The sequence below is a fragment of the Mya arenaria genome, chromosome 15 (genome assembly GCF_026914265.1).
Source record: "Mya arenaria isolate MELC-2E11 chromosome 15, ASM2691426v1".
Lineage (NCBI taxonomy): Eukaryota > Metazoa > Mollusca > Bivalvia > Myida > Myidae > Mya > Mya arenaria.
Window position 1 is genome coordinate 55296500 of NC_069136.1, and position 17661 is coordinate 55314160.

General features: G+C 37.2%; 2 protein-coding genes across 2 annotated transcripts; both read right to left on the minus strand.

Annotated features, from left to right (window-relative positions):
• Positions 1-952: 952 nt before the first annotated feature.
• LOC128218726 (serine/threonine-protein kinase SIK2-like) lies at positions 953-5427 on the minus strand. Its single transcript, XM_052926414.1, has 5 exons — positions 4671-5427; positions 4019-4232; positions 3616-3736; positions 2581-2700; positions 953-1188 (listed from the first exon to the last, which is right to left on the minus strand). The coding sequence occupies exons 1-5, from the start codon at positions 5367-5369 to the stop codon at positions 1041-1043; spliced, it is 1302 nt and encodes a 433-aa protein (XP_052782374.1). The 5' UTR covers positions 5370-5427; the 3' UTR covers positions 953-1040.
• Positions 5428-7043: 1616 nt separating this feature from the next.
• On the minus strand, positions 7044-16074 carry LOC128218752 (GPALPP motifs-containing protein 1-like). The gene is made up of 6 exons (XM_052926441.1): positions 15928-16074; positions 11772-12442; positions 9610-9768; positions 9317-9391; positions 8089-8148; positions 7044-7611 (listed from the first exon to the last, which is right to left on the minus strand). Exons 1-6 carry the CDS (start codon positions 15968-15970, stop codon positions 7411-7413), a joined length of 1209 nt encoding a protein of 402 aa, XP_052782401.1. The 5' UTR covers positions 15971-16074; the 3' UTR covers positions 7044-7410.
• Between the last annotated feature and the right edge of the window lie 1587 nt (positions 16075-17661).

Below are 17661 nucleotides of genomic sequence, written 5' to 3' on the forward strand. Positions count from 1 at the left end.
CAAGACAATAGATTACGCCCCTAAGTTACGCCCCCTCTAACGTCAAATCCTGGAACCACTATTGCACCCTGTTTAAGTAATGAAAAGTTGTTTTACATTGTAAGTACTTTAATAGGGATTACTGTATTTAATACTTTAATAATTTAAGAATATTTAGCATGATTGTGTTTATATGTCGCTTTATGATTGAATAAATTATATGCAACTCGATATGACTTGTTTTGTAATTTTGATTTATATCAATTAAATGTTCCATGTGCATGTCAAAGTATTTGTCATGTCTGCATAAACATATTATATACCCATAAATTTTATGAAGCTGTATTCGGTTACTACTGTATTTGTGTATATGCCATGATATTCTAACGATGCATAGTTGTATAAATTGCGTTTATTTATTTGCATGTAGTTATACGTTAATCACTTCATTTATGGAGGTATAAAAGTGTATTTCTATCTGACTGACTGTCTGTCTATCTGGCTGGCTGGCTGGTTGGCTGTCCGGCTGCCTGACCGTCTGCCCAACCGCCCGTCCGCCCATCATTCCGTCCGTCTGTCTGTCGATTCTTCCGGTGGGGACATTGAACGAGGGAGCCGTGTGGCAGTTTTAAAGAGTAACGCATGTAAAAGAGCCAGCGTAGCTCTGACCAGGGTTACATTATGTCTGTGTTTTACGCCCCACAACCTAACAAGACTGACATTTCACTGGGGCCAACAATGAGTCCGTTGACCTTGACACACCTGGAAAGGCTCTCGAGTTAAACACTGTATCAACGGGCGGACGTTTTGATAGTGCGACTACCAGATCCCTCACAACAGGGGGCATGAAGGCGGGCATAAACAATGACGATTAATTTTAATCATTAGTTTATTAGCGAATCACGTAATCGTTTATACAGAGCAACACCTTTTTCTATTAGAAAATGTTTTTAAAGTTCATTGACTGCGCTTAAATTACAAATGATCGGATAATTATTGAAATCTAACTTCAAAAGACAGATATAGTGAAGAGGAAAAACTACTGTTAAATAGGACAGTATTTAAATCTTGAGATTTTCCTTGACATCCCGCTCAAGGGCGCCCTCACTCATTTTGCACGGTTGTCTTATTCTGTAGAAGTTTCCGATGCGAAGAGAGTTGTCGGCCTTGGTGAACCATGCACTGTGAGCTATACGGTTGAGGCTATACCTGGAACAAAATTGATTATGCACGCTCCTTCAGGTTTATATAAACCCCTTATAGTATTGGCACCATCGGAGATGGACAATGCTTTTCAAATCGTCTGATTTGATAAAAATTGGATACTACAGAAAGTGAACGTTTTAAAACTATTCACATTTTCAACTCACTTTGAAATATCTGTCTGATGTTCACTGCTCGTTACAATAAAAACTAAGTTCCTTGGCTATTGCAAAATATGCAATATATGCTTTCTGGCGCTTTATAGAAATGAATCAGCATTGTATTTTACTGTTTGAAACAGTGAACAAATAATTTGATATTTTTCACTGTCCGCTCTCGCGTCCCAAATAAAGGGTAAGCGCGCAGGGCTGGACCACACTTTCAACGACGTCATTTCCGAAAAGACGTTACATCCGAATACAATTTGGCGCACATCGAAAAACATCACTCAACGGTCATTTTAAATCCTTTTTCTGCCTATGATAATAAACTAAAAATGTTTTAGTGTAAGATCGCAATAAATTTCATCTCGAGATCACCAACAGTTAATATTTCACTCGTGTTAAAGGCCTAGTTTAAGCCTTCTATAAGTGAAATTCCCCCCCCCCCCCCGACCCCTCCCCGTGGTTTTGTACATAACCTCTGTTAATTGATCTTAATCTAATTGCCTAATTGTCTTATCGGATCTCCGATCTGAGTATCGTGCTGTGCAGTTTGGGATATTTTAAGATAGAAATGGACCCTAAATGGCCCTGAGCCAATAAACGAATACACAGGAAATTGGCCCCTACTGTGACACCAGTGCAATTAGCAGGATATGCACAGCAGGGGACTATCATGGCAAACATTCCTTAAACTAGGCCTTTAACGTCACTGGTTAAACATGTATTTTGGTGCGCACGAGGTTAATATATTGCGATCTTACACGGAAACAAACAAATATCTATACTGATGACCCACCTTTACACCAACAACCGACCGTCTATTGCCCCGTAAATGTTCTTAAAAGTTTACTAGGACAAAACAATACCGTGCACGGGTGATACAGTACCGTCTACAGTCGAACCTCGTCCACTCGAACTCGCTTCGCTCGATTTTCTCGTTGGCTCGGACTGAACGTAAAGGATCGATTCCCGTTGGCTCAATTTCCCCGAGGCTTCAGGTATTTTCGCGGGTCCCTGGGTGTTCGAGCCAAGGGGGTTCGACTGTACTTTACAATAACGTCAAATTTGGACGCCTACTATGCGTTTTCATACAACGTTGACTTCTTTACATTCGTTGCCCATTTTCCGTTTCCATACAACAAGGACTTCTCATTCTCATTCATCAGAGGTTTGTGGTACGCATAGCATCACTCTGGTGAACGAGAATGGGCCTTATTAACTAGCGTTCTCATACCTGGATGAGGGGACGGCAGCAAGCTGGCCCCTAACAAGCTCCTTATAAGCGATGGAAAACGTCATCACACGACTCGCGGGAAACGAGATTTCTCGGGTCGAGTTCTCCAAAATATCCGACCTGCAGTGGAAAAATTCACATAAGATAACAGACGAACCATACGTTTGAGTCCATATCTACCAAAGAAGCGAACTCGACATTTAACTAAACACAACAGAATAAAACAGCATTTATTTGACTTAAGCATGAAAGGCTTATCGTATAAGAAACAAAACATGGCCCAAATGTATTTAATAGGTTATATATTTTGTTAACATAAATATTGTGAGATTGCGTAAAAATATCAAGAATGTTGTCAATGTTTAGCTAAAATATATGCAAAGGTAATGAGTAATGATTTTGTTAATATAGATTATTCAGGGGTTGATCCAAGATTTGATGTAAGAGGGGGCGTAACTTAGGGGTGTAACGTTTTGACTTTCAGCCCTTCCTCAGAAACAAAATATATTTGGTCTGAAATGATGACACGGGGGTTGTTGTACTCCCCCTAGAAATTTTACCACTTTATAGTCCGAAATGATGCGTTTCGAGCGTGTTTTAGCGTGTTTTATTACCTCTGTGTAAACATAAGGAGAAAATTGGACAATTTTAGTTGTTGTTTTTTTTTTTTGGGGGGGGGGGGGGAGGGTAGCGCCACCCTCTTAACGCGCTAGTAGAACTTGAAATAGACATACGTATGTTCTATATATACTGATTTACGGTGTATTTAACCTGGTCCATATAAGACCAAGATTCAACTTAAAGTAACTTTACTGGAATCTATTTACGCCTGCATAAAGAGCCACCGAAAATACCTTCCAACCTTCTGGCCTATAAGCGCGGTATTGTCCTTGAACGGACACGACAGAAACGTATGAACTACGTTCGGTACATCATATACATGTGTAAGTGTACATTCGTGCTCAAGTCAACACTTTTCAAGTGGTTTTGGATATAATTGAATAATCACGCCACTGAGGCGGACGGCAGACTTACCGGATGGTTCCGAGGGGTGGACGGCTGGTGCACATGACGTACAGCGTGGCGCCCATAGCCCAGATGTCAACCAGACTGGGGTTGTAGGGCGACCCTGACAGCACTTCCGGCGCCTGGTAGCCTGAAATATGATGGCATCAGTTTATGCTCGGTTGCGGGCGGTCTCGATGTTTAGTTGCCACTGCTTAAATTAACATGTTTTGAAACTGATCTATCGTATATGTGTCGGGCTTACCCCACTTCGAAACAATATGAACATATTCCATCCAAATCAATTCATGAAAAGAGAATAAAAATCTAAAAAGCTATGATTTACAGATAAAATACAGTTTGCAACAGTTCTTGAGATGTTAAATAGCAAATTATAAGTTATTAAGCTACAAAATATGTCAAGACGACCAACCAAGTGAGCCGCATTCCTCCTTCAAATTATACCCAGGGTAGACGTTAACTGCGAACCGGAAATCGCAGAGTTTGAGGACGTTGTTGCGATCTATGAGTAGGTTCTGGGGACATATGTCCCTGTGAGCCACGCCCTCCCCGTGCAAATACTCCACCGCCGCGTGCATCTGCCAGAAGTAGCGCCTGGCGACAGTCTCCGGTAGGAATCGCGCCGTCTGCAAAAGAAAATGGAATGGAAATCTGACACGTGCGCATGCATACTTGAATTGGGAGTACATGTATTTTGACATAGTACATTTTTATAAAATTTAAAGTAAACCCGCAAAAAAAGTGCACACGGATAGGGGCTCGAACCAACGACGACCGGAATATTAGCATGGCGCTCTATCGACTGTGTCGCAAGCTGGGCGGCTGGCTCATGCCCTTACAAACTGCATTTATTATAAATGGGTAAATGAATTATACCCGATCTAAAACCCTAGTCAAAGGTCGTGTTTGCCTCCTTTATTTCTCAAACAATGTCCATAATTTTGTTAATTATAATCATTTGACCGCCAATAAATTATGAAATTTTAAGCAAAAAGCTATAATTTTACCAATCAAATATAAAATCAAGTTGAGTGTTCCGTTGCGATTAAAATTAATGTCTTTACCTGTAGCTTGAGAAGGTCCTCTAGTGTCCCGTTCTCGCAGTACTCCATGACGGTAGCCAGGCGGCCCTCGTATTCCAAATTGCTCAGCCAGCGAACGATGTTGGAATGCGCCAACTTCCGGTGGATCTCCATCTCCTCGTGCATCTCCACCTTGGCGCCGGGGCGGTTACCCGTGCGTCGCGATTTCCCGCTGTTCAGTTTTAAAGCAACGGGAATAGTCTCGCTCTCGTCAAGATTTTGGACCTTATGAAGATTTTGAGCCAAGACTAAGGCACCCGATTTTCCCTTTGCAATGATTTGAAGCGCTTTATAGCCTATCAGCTGAAGATCCGGTATTATCGCATCATAGAAATTGTTTCCAGTTCGTATAGTGCGCTGTGTGCATTTACTTAGCGGCAGTTGAAACTTGTTCGCCCAAGAGTCGCCAAACTCACAGTTTTGTTCGAAAACATCAATATGGCGTTCAGGGGCGTCACTCACTATCGCTGAAGACTCGCTAGCAATCAAAGCAACGCATTTATGCGAGGATGTATCAGCGAAATCACCGGAAGGGGAGGCAGTGGCCGCCCGGCTAGCCAGCGTTTTGTTGGCCAACACTCCAGTGACTTGCGTGGTTTCCTGCACGGTATCATCGCCGCTATTTCCGCTGACAAGTGCATCCATCATTTTACGTCGCTTCGTTTCCGGCTCAGAGCTCATCGTGTGGCATGTTAACGATTTTTTTGTGAAATTTAGCAAACAACACTTGAGCTGTAGCAACAGCTCATGCCATATGACGTTTCCAAGACGAAAACGTCAATTTGATGACGTCATAGCCGAGCGGTAAAATGACGTCGCGGAGTATCAAATAAATAAAGCAATTTTAGGGATTTACAAAATAACGTTTGACGTTTATGATTTATAGCAATAAATACGTTATTTTCATTATTAATGGCTATTACTACACAAATGTCAAAATAAGATACATTAAAAAGGCTTTTTCATTTGAAAACTAATTATCAAGTAATCTCTTTCAACGTCGAGCGTTATCTTTAACACTCATTTTTCTAAATTTCATCTCACGTCATAATGTAAAACAACATAAACTGCTTTTTAAATCAATTTAATTGTTCAGTTTATTTTTAAAAAGGATGTTGCAAATAGGCAAAACAATATTTTATTACATACACGCAGGCGCGTAGCTGCTTATACGCGGCTGAATCCATATTCTGACATTATTTTCTTTTACTCAGCCAAAGTTGCAGTATACGTACATGGCTACATGATCTTAAATCTGTCCATTTTCCAGTACTATAAAGCCCACAGAACACCAGATTGCACCATGGTTTTCAAAAAATTCTTATAAATGAGATACATCTTTCAGCAATATCTGTTCAAAGCCTCTTTGTATGTTTCAAAGCCTCTTTACATCTTGTAACATGTATAATATGTTCACTGCAATGCTAATTCTGCCATACATGTATGACATGAGTTTCCTGAATAAAACTTGGAACTTGAAACTAGAGGCAATTTTTGGATATCAACTTTTCATTGTTAATTCCTGAATGCTTTCCTTCAGAAATTGCTACAGAAACATGTTAAGCTCAATTTAATTCCAATGAAATAAAGTAACTTAAGCGTTTAAAACATCATTTCGTAGCATAAGTATGTTTGCAAGAAATAAAACAAAACACTAACATTAAAATATTCAACAAAATATCAAGATGCTGCTGCTTTTAATCTGGTCGCTGGCTCAGACTCAACCTGATTTAATGCATTTTTTCCAAGTAAGAAAGTATTCAGTAACCAACATAGATTGAACTAAGTTAAATATTAGAAGTGTTTTGATTGGTCTGTATATTTAGCTGACCAACAGGCTGAATGGAATCTCTGAGGCATGGCGAAGGATAAGATCAATATTGAATACTGGCCCATGTATCTCAGATTTGTTTTCCATTTAATTGTTTCCAATTTGTCAATCTTACAACTTGAATTTTTATCCCAGCTTTCTCAGAATACAAGTGAAATAAACATATACATCGTTATTCATTTCACAGAAAGTAGGCGCTGGCCCCATCCATCTTAAACCATGACCTGAACCTTAGACAGAAATCATGACCCTAGTTTCAATCAGAAACCAGGACTCAAGCTTCAGTCAAAAGCCACGAACCTGCCTCTAAATCAGAGAAATGATGTCCCAGTTCCCCGTCTTCTGGTCATGGCCATGATGGGTCAGAGCTATTGGCTGTTTTATTTAGAATGTCAGTTTGGAATAAACATATCTATGAATCACTACTACACACAATAAGAGAACGCCACAACACCCTTAAACCTATGCTTGGCTCAAATGCCAGTGGGCATTTAAATAGGGCCTTCCTAGTTTTCAAACAGAACCTCAGGGAAACCATCAGCTTTAATAATCACTTTCTACAGAATCAATGTGCTATCTGCCACAACTTTCATTCTAGAAAGATGTGTCCAATCCTCAACTTTTTAAACATGAACCATGCTTTTGTGAACATATAAGTTTCGTCTTCGAAGCTCTCTTTTAAATTGCATTTTATTGCTATAAAACAAAATATGCATGTCAAATATCCTTGGTTTGGTCCAAATATTGTCAATGAATCATTCCTTCATAGAAAAGACATGCCCGGGCCACTGCTCTTCAACCGAAACCAAAGCTCCTGTGATGGCTAAATCAGTGCCTTCCGCTAGGCTTCAGACAGAATATCACAGAAACAAGCATGTCTCTAATCCTATTTCACAGAAAAGATGTGCCCGTCCCTCCACTCTTGAACCGTGACCCGAGCTCCTGTGATCGTTTAATCAGCGATTTCCGCTGGGCCTCATCGAGCTCGTTAACCTTGAGATCCCGTTCTCTGTCGAACATCAATCGCTCCTTCGGTTTCTCCTTCCCTTTATTCTTCTTTCTCTCCCTTTTCTCTTTTTTCTTCTCTTTTTTCTGAATTGAGCAAAATTGTTGACAAACACATATTTATTGTATATTAGGCATAGAAAATATTTAAAAAAAAATCCAATTTTACAGCTAAGTCGGTATATTATTTTTAATATTATTTTCAATCTAAAAACCATAGCAATCTGGTTTTGGTACATTAAAACGTGCTTCCCATACAAAATACTACCAAAAATGTATCCCTAAATGAGAAAAAATTAAGGAGTGTTCCAAGGTTAACATTTTTGAATGCTAACAATTAGTATTTGCATTATACACATTTTAAAGTAAACAGAGTATTACAATCTATGTGCCATAATGTGGAATGATGTTAAAACATTGATCTCTTATAACTAATAAAGCTATAGTTTTTTAATAAACTGTAAAAAGACATGTTTTAAGTAACAGAATTGCAAACTAAAACGAAAAACATGGTGGTTTTATTCTATTTTGTAGAAAAATCATTAACATGATGCAATTTCATACCTTCTTTTTCTCGATTTTTTTCTGGTGCATTTCTAACAAGGACTTTGCTCTAAACTTTTTCTGAAATATATGAAGTTCGTAAAAAATACATACATATCAACTTTATTGCTTAGAAATTAAACCAGATATAAAATAATTCTGTAAATTAAGAATACCAGCCCAGATATATACAGTGAAGTTAATTTGAAACACCTCTATGCAATCTTTGGTGATGCCTCAAAATAACCTTCACTGTATATATCTGGGCTGGGATAATAATTCATCAGACAGTTCAAATCAAGTTCAAATTATAAATTGATAAAGTCACCATACACCTGAAATTTTCAAATAAAAAGATCATATCCTATAACCTCTCATAAAGAAAAACAGAAGTTATTTCTATATTCACATCAGGGTGGTGAGGCATTATGTTATTCGACTGATGAAAGTTCATATAATGAACATTACTTTTTTAGTAAATAGCTTTGACAGTCCATTTCAATAAAGATCTTATCAAGTTCATCTTAGTTGTCAATCGAAATGGTCTTACTGTAATATTTTCGTTATTTTGCTACATAAATATGAGAATTAAACTCAACCTATAGATAATAAAAAAATAGCACAAAACTGAGTAAACCAACTGGTTTCCATATTTGCCTTTTATACAGATTGGAGATCATTGGAGTTACTACTAAGACCGTTTAATGAAACAGCTACCAGATCCCATTGAACATAATCCTAGGAGCAGTATTCAATATTATTCTTATCCTTAGATATGCCTCAGTGATTCCATTCAGTCTATTAGCCAGTTATTTTTACAGTCCAATCAAAACACTCAGGTTCTACCCTTAAACTTAAGGTAGATCTCATACAGGATAATTGTTTGTTTCAGTGTAAGATCGTAATATATTTCACCTAGTGAGCACCAAAAGATAATATTCACTTTTGGTGTTCACAGGGTGAAATATTATGCTTCCTTACACAGAAACAAACAATTTTTCAGTTCATTATATGCCTAAAGTTAAAACTGCAATTAAAAGTAATTTAATTACACTTTTTTTAGAAAAACGCACCAATTTGTATGGGCACGTAACGTCATTTCAGAAATGACATCATTGAAATTTTGTCCCAGCCCTGTGTGCGCTGATGTTTGATTTGGAATTGAAAGCGGCCCCTGCAGTACTAGGAGTATTTAGTGACAATAACCTCAACTAATTTTTCAGGTACCGGGTAACCAGACACCACTCACATTGTACTTGTCAATCTCCTTGGCAGCCTTCTTGTCAGCTTCACTCACAAACACTTCCTTCTTCTTCTTCTTGTCCTGTAATCCAATTGTAAGAATGGTAATATAAGGCCACACTTAATAAATTGTTTGTTCAGCCTTCATACATACTATATATATTTCTGGAGACATTTGTCATATGTGTGTTCAGGATTTTTATAAAGCTTCATTCGCTATATACCACTTACAATGTAGAAGTAAAATGTCCTTATGAACTTTGCATGCAAATTGTTAAAATTGTTAAAAATGTTATAAACCTTTTTCTTGTCCTTGTCCCCTGGGTTGTCGGTCCAGCTGCAGTCCTGCTCTGGAGCCTCACCCTTGCGAAACTGCCTGGCTCCGAGCCCAAATTTGGTGCCCATGTCTGATGGCAGCTCAGTCATCCAAGTTTCACGCTTTGGGACGGCATCTGAGTTCTGTGATGGTGTAAAAATCATTGTTAAATTAACAGAAGATGGTGAAAAATTATAAAGTGCATTGTTTGTGAAGAAGCTTTAAATCCTGTAGTATAGAAAAAAACTTTAATCAAAATTAAAACATTTAAGAATGTCAAATCATATGATTTATACATAGTGTGCACTTATAATATATATATTTACAAGAGCCATCGTAAGACAGCGCGCTCGACTACGCCGCTTTGACTTAGAATACAATAACGATGTAATATTACAAAGTTTGGTCTCTTTATGTCAAACCCAACTAAAATTATTTGATACATAAGGTGACTTTGATGCAGCCCTCCCAGCCAACCCGAACAATGACGCAAGTCAATCAAATAACTTGATTTCCCATTATGAAAATGTGGTTAAGAATATACAAATATGTCTTTCAAAAGAAATCAAAAAAAATCAAGGGCCATAATTCGTATTTAGGGTTAAAATGAAGTTATGTTTCTTGTTGTAAGCTGGTTGTAAATAATAATTTTTGAATTTTATTAAGTGCATTGAATGAATGGTATTGAAGTTTTTTTATTAAAATCCCAACTTGCCCTTAACTTTTACTTGCCTAAAACTTTAACCTAAGTCAATCAGGGGACCATAACTTGTATTAAGGATATGGAGTTATGTAACCTCATTGGGTGATGGTCCTGAACAATTGTGTGAAGTATTAAGTCAATTGAATGAAGGGTATAGAAGTTATTAATAAATATCCCAACCTGCCCTAAAACTTTAACCTAAGTTCCATAGTCAATCAGGGGCCATAATTTGTATAAAAGATAATATGGAGTTATCTAACCTCATTATGTGATGGCTCTGAACAACTGTGTGAAGTATTAAGTCAATTGAATGAATGGTATTGGAGTTTTAAGTGAAAATCCCAACTTGCCCTAAAACTTTAACCTGCCCTAAAACTTTAACCTAAGTCAATCAGGGGCCATAACTTGTATAAAGGATATTATGGAGTTATGTTACCTCATTGTGTGATGGTCCTGAACAACTGTGTGAAGTATTAAGTCAATTGAACAAAGGGTATAGAAGTTATTAATAAATATCCCAACCTGCCCTAAAACTTTAACCTACGTTCCATAGTCAATCAGGGGCCATAATCTGTGTAAAAAATAATATGGAGTTATCTAACCTCATCATGTGATGACCCTGAACAACTGTGTGAAGTATTAAGTCAATTGAATGAAGGATATTGGAGTTTTAAGTGAAAATCCCAACTTGCCCTAAAACTTTAACCTGCCCTAAAACATAACCTAAGTCAATCAGGGGCCATAACTTGTATTAAGGATAATATGGAGTTATGTAACCTCATTGTGTGATGGTCCTGATCAACTGTGTGAAGTATTAAGTCAATTGAACAAAGGGTATAGAAGTTATTAATAAATATCCCAACCTGCCCTAAAACTTTAACCTAAGTTCCATAGTCAATCAGGGGCCATAATCTGTGTAAAGAATAATATGGAGTTATCTAACCTCATCATGTGATGGCCCTGAACAACTGTGTGAAGTATTAAGTAAATTGAATGAAGGGTATTGGACTTATAAGTGAAAATCCCAACTTGCCCTAAAACTTTAACCGGACGCCGACGCCCGGGCGAGTAGTATAGCCCACCTATTCTTCTAATAGTCGAGCTAATAAAGGAAATTGATTAACTGCTTCACTCATTCTTTGTAATAGTGAATAGGTTTTCAACTTTTATTTAAATATTTTGTGTACCTATTTACTATGTAAATCATTGTACAACCAATTATACACCAATATCTGAATTTCGAGGAACCTACAATACATGAGCCCAGGGCCCTGTTTCAATAAAGGTCGTAAGGCTTAAGATCGTAGGTTTCCATGCGTAACTCCATATTTGCTTAACTGCGTTTGAATAAAAATATTGTGAGGACTCGGCACTCTGAAGCAGTGAAAGGTTTACAACTAAGATATCTTATTGAAACAAGCAAGCCCCCAGATACACACATACCTTATCATTAATCTTATCTCTCATCCTATCAGACCGGGCCTCAAATTCAGCTGCAGCAGAGAGGTCCCCTTCCCTGGCCTGTAACCCCAAACTGGGGCCAATGTCCCCTTCACTGTCACTATCCCCACCCAAATCAGCTCCGGTCAACCCTGGGGGCAAGGCAGGGCCAATATTAGCTCTCCTGCCTGTATCACTCCTCTCAATATCTTCCATAGCTTCACTTGGTGTGAAACCGGTTGGCATTACTGGCCCTATTGATGGTCCTTTTTGTCTTTTTTCAATGTTAGGATTGGATGTTTGTACATCATTTTTATGAACTTTCTTTTTCTTCTTTTTAGAGTGATAGTCTGAGTCATTACTACCTGAGCTGTCAGAGTCAGAACTAGAACTGGAGCTACTACTACTACTGCTGCTGTATTTACTTTTTTTTCTCTTCTTCTTAGAACTATGTTTTGTGTCACTGTCACTACTCGATGAAGATGATCTTGCTTTTCGTTTTTTTCTCTTCTTTTTCATTTTCGATTTTGAATCACTGTCTGTTGAACTCGAGTCTGATTCAGAGTCTGATGTTAGCTTAGAACTTGATTTAGCACCTAATGGAATGTCCGGACCAATTTTTCCTCTACTATAGCTATCTTTAGTTTTGCTTTGTGCATCTTTGGCCAAAAGAGCTGAAAGACAAAAACAAGAACAGGTTAAAACTGTTTTAAAGACAATTGCATGATAAATGTTATCTGAGTGTATGTTTATTATTGGTCGCAGATGTATGTAATGCACATGAACTACCGTATTTGTTTTACACATTTATCCTTAAGGTGGAACGTGACCCTGATCAAATCTGCGATTAAAGTCTGACAATTGGTATACAAATAATACAGTATCTGCCGAATTAAAGATTGTTTTTTAACATTTTCAATATATTCAAAACAGTTTTGAAACTATGAGTCTTCAAAATATACCACTGACGTCAATATTGAGACTTCTGTCATTTTTTGCGTTCCAGCTTTGTTTACTGCATTGAACTTTGTGACAACGTTCAACATTGTATTAAAACATTTAACATGATGTTAATCGAAGTATTGTTAATGTTAATTAAATAGTCAGATTAGAACCTTAAGACCTGTCTATGTCTTTGCAGATGGCTGCAAATAGTGTGTCTTTTAACTTGGTCATGATGTCTCTTGATGACACAAACACAATACAGCAGTCAACTTATATCCGTGTCAATAATGGAATAAATGCAGATCAGCTGGAACTTTTAATAAGCTCACATGAGAGCTAAATGTATTAAGAACAAAGTGTTATTAAGTACATTTGTGAAGATTATTTCAAAATGGCTTGATACAGGTACATGTATGTTTGGTGGAATTGCAAAGAATTGAACTCTTTAAATGAGTAAAAAACTTTTTAAACTTTTGGAATAAAATCCTTCAAATCGACTTTTGCACTGTGGCTTTTCCATGACTCGCATATACTGTGGCTTGTGTGCAGATATGTGAGAGCCTAGTCCATATGAACAGCCGGTTCAAAGCCTTTGACGATTTTTGTTTTGGTGACTCTATATCTAATGAATATCGAAATATTAAACAAGTTCCCTTAACGCCCATCATTGTGGCTACAGTACACTCAACGAGTTAGACCCACTTTCCTCGCTCACTCCAAGGGATGAAGTCGCGGATTTCCTCCGGGGTTGAAACTGTTGTCCTCCCTAAAATCCCCCCCCACCCCCCCCCCCCCCCCCCCGAGTTCCTCCAAGTGGCTGGCTTACGGCCGAGTTTAGTATGAACGATAGTGTTGAGAATCGTCCGATTTTATGCTCCCGCGGCAGAACTCTGAGTCTTATCAGATAAGCAAGAAATCATTCTTGTTTAAAAGTTATTTATTTTTTTGCTTATGCACATTGTTAAGCGTAAAAGATTCATACATAAACCAACGTTTAATTTGTATTTGTGTCCGTAAACGCCAATTGAATATTGTCTTGAATAATAAACATTGAATCATTAAAGTATTGCCACTAATTTTATTGCATCATAAAGCAGTCGACTATTTACACGATTCTGAACCATGACCTCTGACGTCAAGCGCGTGATCAATACAATGTAGAATATACTATTTATTATTGGTGGTTAAAAATAGCTATGACATTTAATTGAATTTTCCACAGAAAACGGGGCAAGAAGGCCTTCAAACTTTGTGAACTTTGAATGCGTGTTTGACCTCCTGATTTTCCGAAAATGTGTAACCTAGCTTTTCGCAGATGAAATGTGTTTATCAATGTATTCAGTCATCAGTGGTCGAAATTAGCACAAGCCCGCAAGCCCTGCACTGATAAAATGACACCCGGGCTTGCTCAAATTCTGAATTTTATACAGCAGGGCTTGTTCAAAAATATGATTCCATGCAAAAATAGAAGAAATTCGGGCTTGTTCATCCAAAAGTCTAATTTCAATGACCGAGTCATTAGCAAAAACTTTATAAGATGCATGTGCAACTAGTGAAATAGGACGGCATTCTTGTGGTAAGCTAACTTCATGCAAAACGGGCAGAGGAAAAAGAATTAATAGCAAATTACTGGAGCCGTCGTAATCGGTTGAAATTTTTAATAAAAATAAAATATCTTTAGCGTAAACTCTTATCAAGTGTCTGCAGAGTTTCGCGGAGTTAACCCCATCCGATGAACGCCGAGTTCGTTTTTCTTCGATCGACTGATCACCCTCCGAGGGCCTTAAATTCAAACTCTGAGGAACGCGGAAAGTTGATAAAATCATTGTGTTGCCCGCGATAGCGAAAATCCACGGAGGGAAACGGAGAGTGGGTCTAACTCGTTGAGTGTACTGTATGTGAGAGCAAGACAGTGTCAAGGCACTTCAATTTTTTCTGTCATAAATTTGCACTAGTCCAACTAATTGTACATTGACGGATTTTTTTTACAATTTTTGATATGGCAAATCCTTCACGAACAAATTGTTTTGTACCAAAAGTGGGTAGTTATTCCGACCGGGATTCCGGGTTAAAGCATATTGCTTCAATAAAATATCACAAAAACAAGAAATTTTACCAGATAATGTTATTTTAGATTAGTTACGTACACTAAAAATAAATATCAAACGAATAATTATGAGTTTGATGTGTTTTTTTTCATTTCATACTGTCAAAATTTAACGATATATATACATGAAAGGCACCTGCAAGGCTGCGGTTCACAGTTTTACAACAATAGGAACACCTCGGATATGGCTCGAAGTTCGTCGGAGATGGTCGATGTTGCGTTGTTGGTTTAGTTCTTACAACAACATGCGGAATGGGTTAGATTCATAAGATCTCAAATGGAGTTACATGTTTATTCATTCATACCCAAGCATCAAGTGAAATACAATACTACAGGCATAGCTATATATGAAACATAGTATTCAGTATGAATAACTACAATAGAGAAATATGCTGTAGTATATAAAGAATTGTGTCCCTTAGATACATTAAGATTAAGAATGCAACAGTCGAGTTGTTACGATTGGCATTTATATAATTGTTGTCTGTGTCAGTCAAGTTCCGTTTTGTTGGAAAGGTAAATCCTGTGTTTTAATGCATTTAAAGCTTGTTTTGTGCAAAATATATTTGCACTTATATAAGAAAATATGAATATAAGGGATAATAAGCCTTTATTATTATTTTTTCAAACATAAAATACTTCTCTAAATGCAATTTCATTATTTTTCAAAAAACCCTGGTTTTGCACGTAACCGTTTAGTCTAGTAACCGTTTAGACGTTAGGGATTTGAAGAATCCCGTATAACACGACTATTATTTTAGACTATCATTTGCACATGCGACAGTTACATTGACAGGACCCACACTTTAACCATGCCCCATCTCTTTTTTTTTTTCGGTAGTGTGGCCAAAGGGTCCTGTCAATGTAACTGCTGTCTGTGGCCATAGGCTGTACTCATTGACATCAGTTAACATTAATAAATCAAATTAAAATCTAAATTTAAGATTGAATTTCAATGATAGGATTGCCTCTTAACTAGACTATAGTAAAGAAGAACCTGTACTGACTGTAGACAGTGTCTGTGGTATCAAAGTTTACCTTAATTCCAAAATGATATTTAAAGACACAGTTAAAGAGCCATTGACTTGGATTGAGCTACATGCATACCTGGAGGCAATGCAGGGCCATAGGAGTCGTCTGATTCTGACATTATCAAATAAATTGACCAGAATATCAAATATACACAGAATCAAATTTACTGCATCACGAAATTGTATGACAAGTCAACAAATGAGGGGAGTAATATAAGCCGAGATCCGGGACTGCAGGGACGCGGGACCCAAATTTTGATATTGGATTAATCTTTGCAGTTGCTATGTTTGAGTTGGTACAAGGTTTTTAAATGGTTGACACCTTAAAAAACATATCAACATGGAAATGGTTTCATTGTATACATATATAAAAATGGACATATGAAAAGTGTACTTTACACTAGCATATTGATCAATGGGGGACAATTGTTTGAGTTTGAGGGCAATGTGTGCAGGCTTTGTAGAGTTATCACTCGGACAACCTTTTATCATTAAAGGTCACTGTGACATTGACCTTTGACCCGTTGAGCCATAAAATCAATAGAGGTCATCTACTGGTCAGACCCTACCTCCAAGTCAAGTTTGAGGGCCATGGGTGCACGCATTGTATAGTTATCACTCGGACAACCTTTTATCATTAAATGTCACTGTGACCTTGACCTTTGACCCGACGAACCCTAAAATCACTGGGTGTCATCTACTGGTCAGGCCCAACCTCCAAGTCAAGTTTGAGGGCCATGGGTGCAGGCATCTTCGAAGGGGGGCATAAAAAACTATTTGATGAGGGGATTTAAATCTTGATATAAACATTCATCTCATTAACATATTACTTAAGACCATATTCAATTTGACACAAGTTACCCTACTCTTCAAATTTTAACGAAATGTACGAGTTTCTTAATTTCATACCAAGATATTGGTATTTTTCAACGTTGAAACAACGTTGCGATTCCAATGTTGAAACAATATTAAATAATGGTTGAATTTGAAAGTTTAATAGTCGTTGCGATTTCAACTTTGAAACAACATTGCAATTTCAACATTTTTTTTTAAATCAAATCCTTTTTGTACCCTCTCGAAGAGTATTTTAACATAGTCAGTATTATGGGTCCCTGGTATTGTACCATAATATAATATATAACATGACAAACAAATGCACTGTGATACGCCGATGGTTTTATTTTTCAAACGAATCAACACATAGAAAGTTTATTGGGAATTTAACAGTAGAACATACAGACTAGAGAAATCACAGAAATATAACTGTATACTTCAAATTTGGTGTACAAACACCAACATAGTACCATAAACACATCTAATAAGAACAGTTCAATCAAAATAATAGAGCCATTCACTATTAATTATGCCGTGATATTTCTTTTAAATCAAGGGAGGCAATTTGGTGACAACGTGTCACAAAGTAAGGGTTCTTGTACTCTGTATGAGCCATATTGCAATAATGTTATTAAGATTTCAATAATTGGTAAATTAATTCGTATTTTATTGATTTACAAAGGTTCATTTATTAAGCAATATTAAATTAAGTTGTCACATGTCACACAATTTAGATTATTATTCCTTGTAGCAAATCTATGTAGCCTGAAGTTGATATCTTCAATGGCTTAAAGGTTACCAAGAAAAACATGGAAAATTTGGATTAAAAGACAGACTTACATACAGACAGGGTGATTTTAACAGTATAATGTTAAGTAAATATAAATGTGGCTTGATGTTGATATCTTCAAAGGTTTAAACAGTTATTAAGAAAATAAATGTGCCATCTTCAAAAGCTGCCACAAAAGGGCCATAT

What these genes read in the sequence shown, in the direction of transcription:
- LOC128218726 (XM_052926414.1), bottom strand. Translation starts at nt 5,369, where the DNA reads ATGAGCTCTGAGCCGGAAACGAAGCGACGTAAAATGATGGATGCACTT. An exon ending in AGGACCTTCTCAAGCTACAG is followed by an intron (nt 4,233 to 4,670) that starts GTAAAGACATTA and finishes TTTCTTTTGCAG; the next exon opens with ACGGCGCGATTCCTACCGGA. An exon ending in GGAGGAATGCGGCTCACTTG is followed by an intron (nt 3,737 to 4,018) that starts GTTGGTCGTCTT and finishes ATCATATTTCAG; the next exon opens with GCTACCAGGCGCCGGAAGTG.
- LOC128218752 (XM_052926441.1), bottom strand. Translation starts at nt 15,970, where the DNA reads ATGTCAGAATCAGACGACTCCTATGGCCCTGCATTGCCTCCAG. An exon ending in TGGCCCTGCATTGCCTCCAG is followed by an intron (nt 12,443 to 15,927) that starts GTATGCATGTAG and finishes TTTGTCTTTCAG; the next exon opens with CTCTTTTGGCCAAAGATGCA. An exon ending in GAGATAAGATTAATGATAAG is followed by an intron (nt 9,769 to 11,771) that starts GTATGTGTGTAT and finishes ACACCATCACAG; the next exon opens with AACTCAGATGCCGTCCCAAA.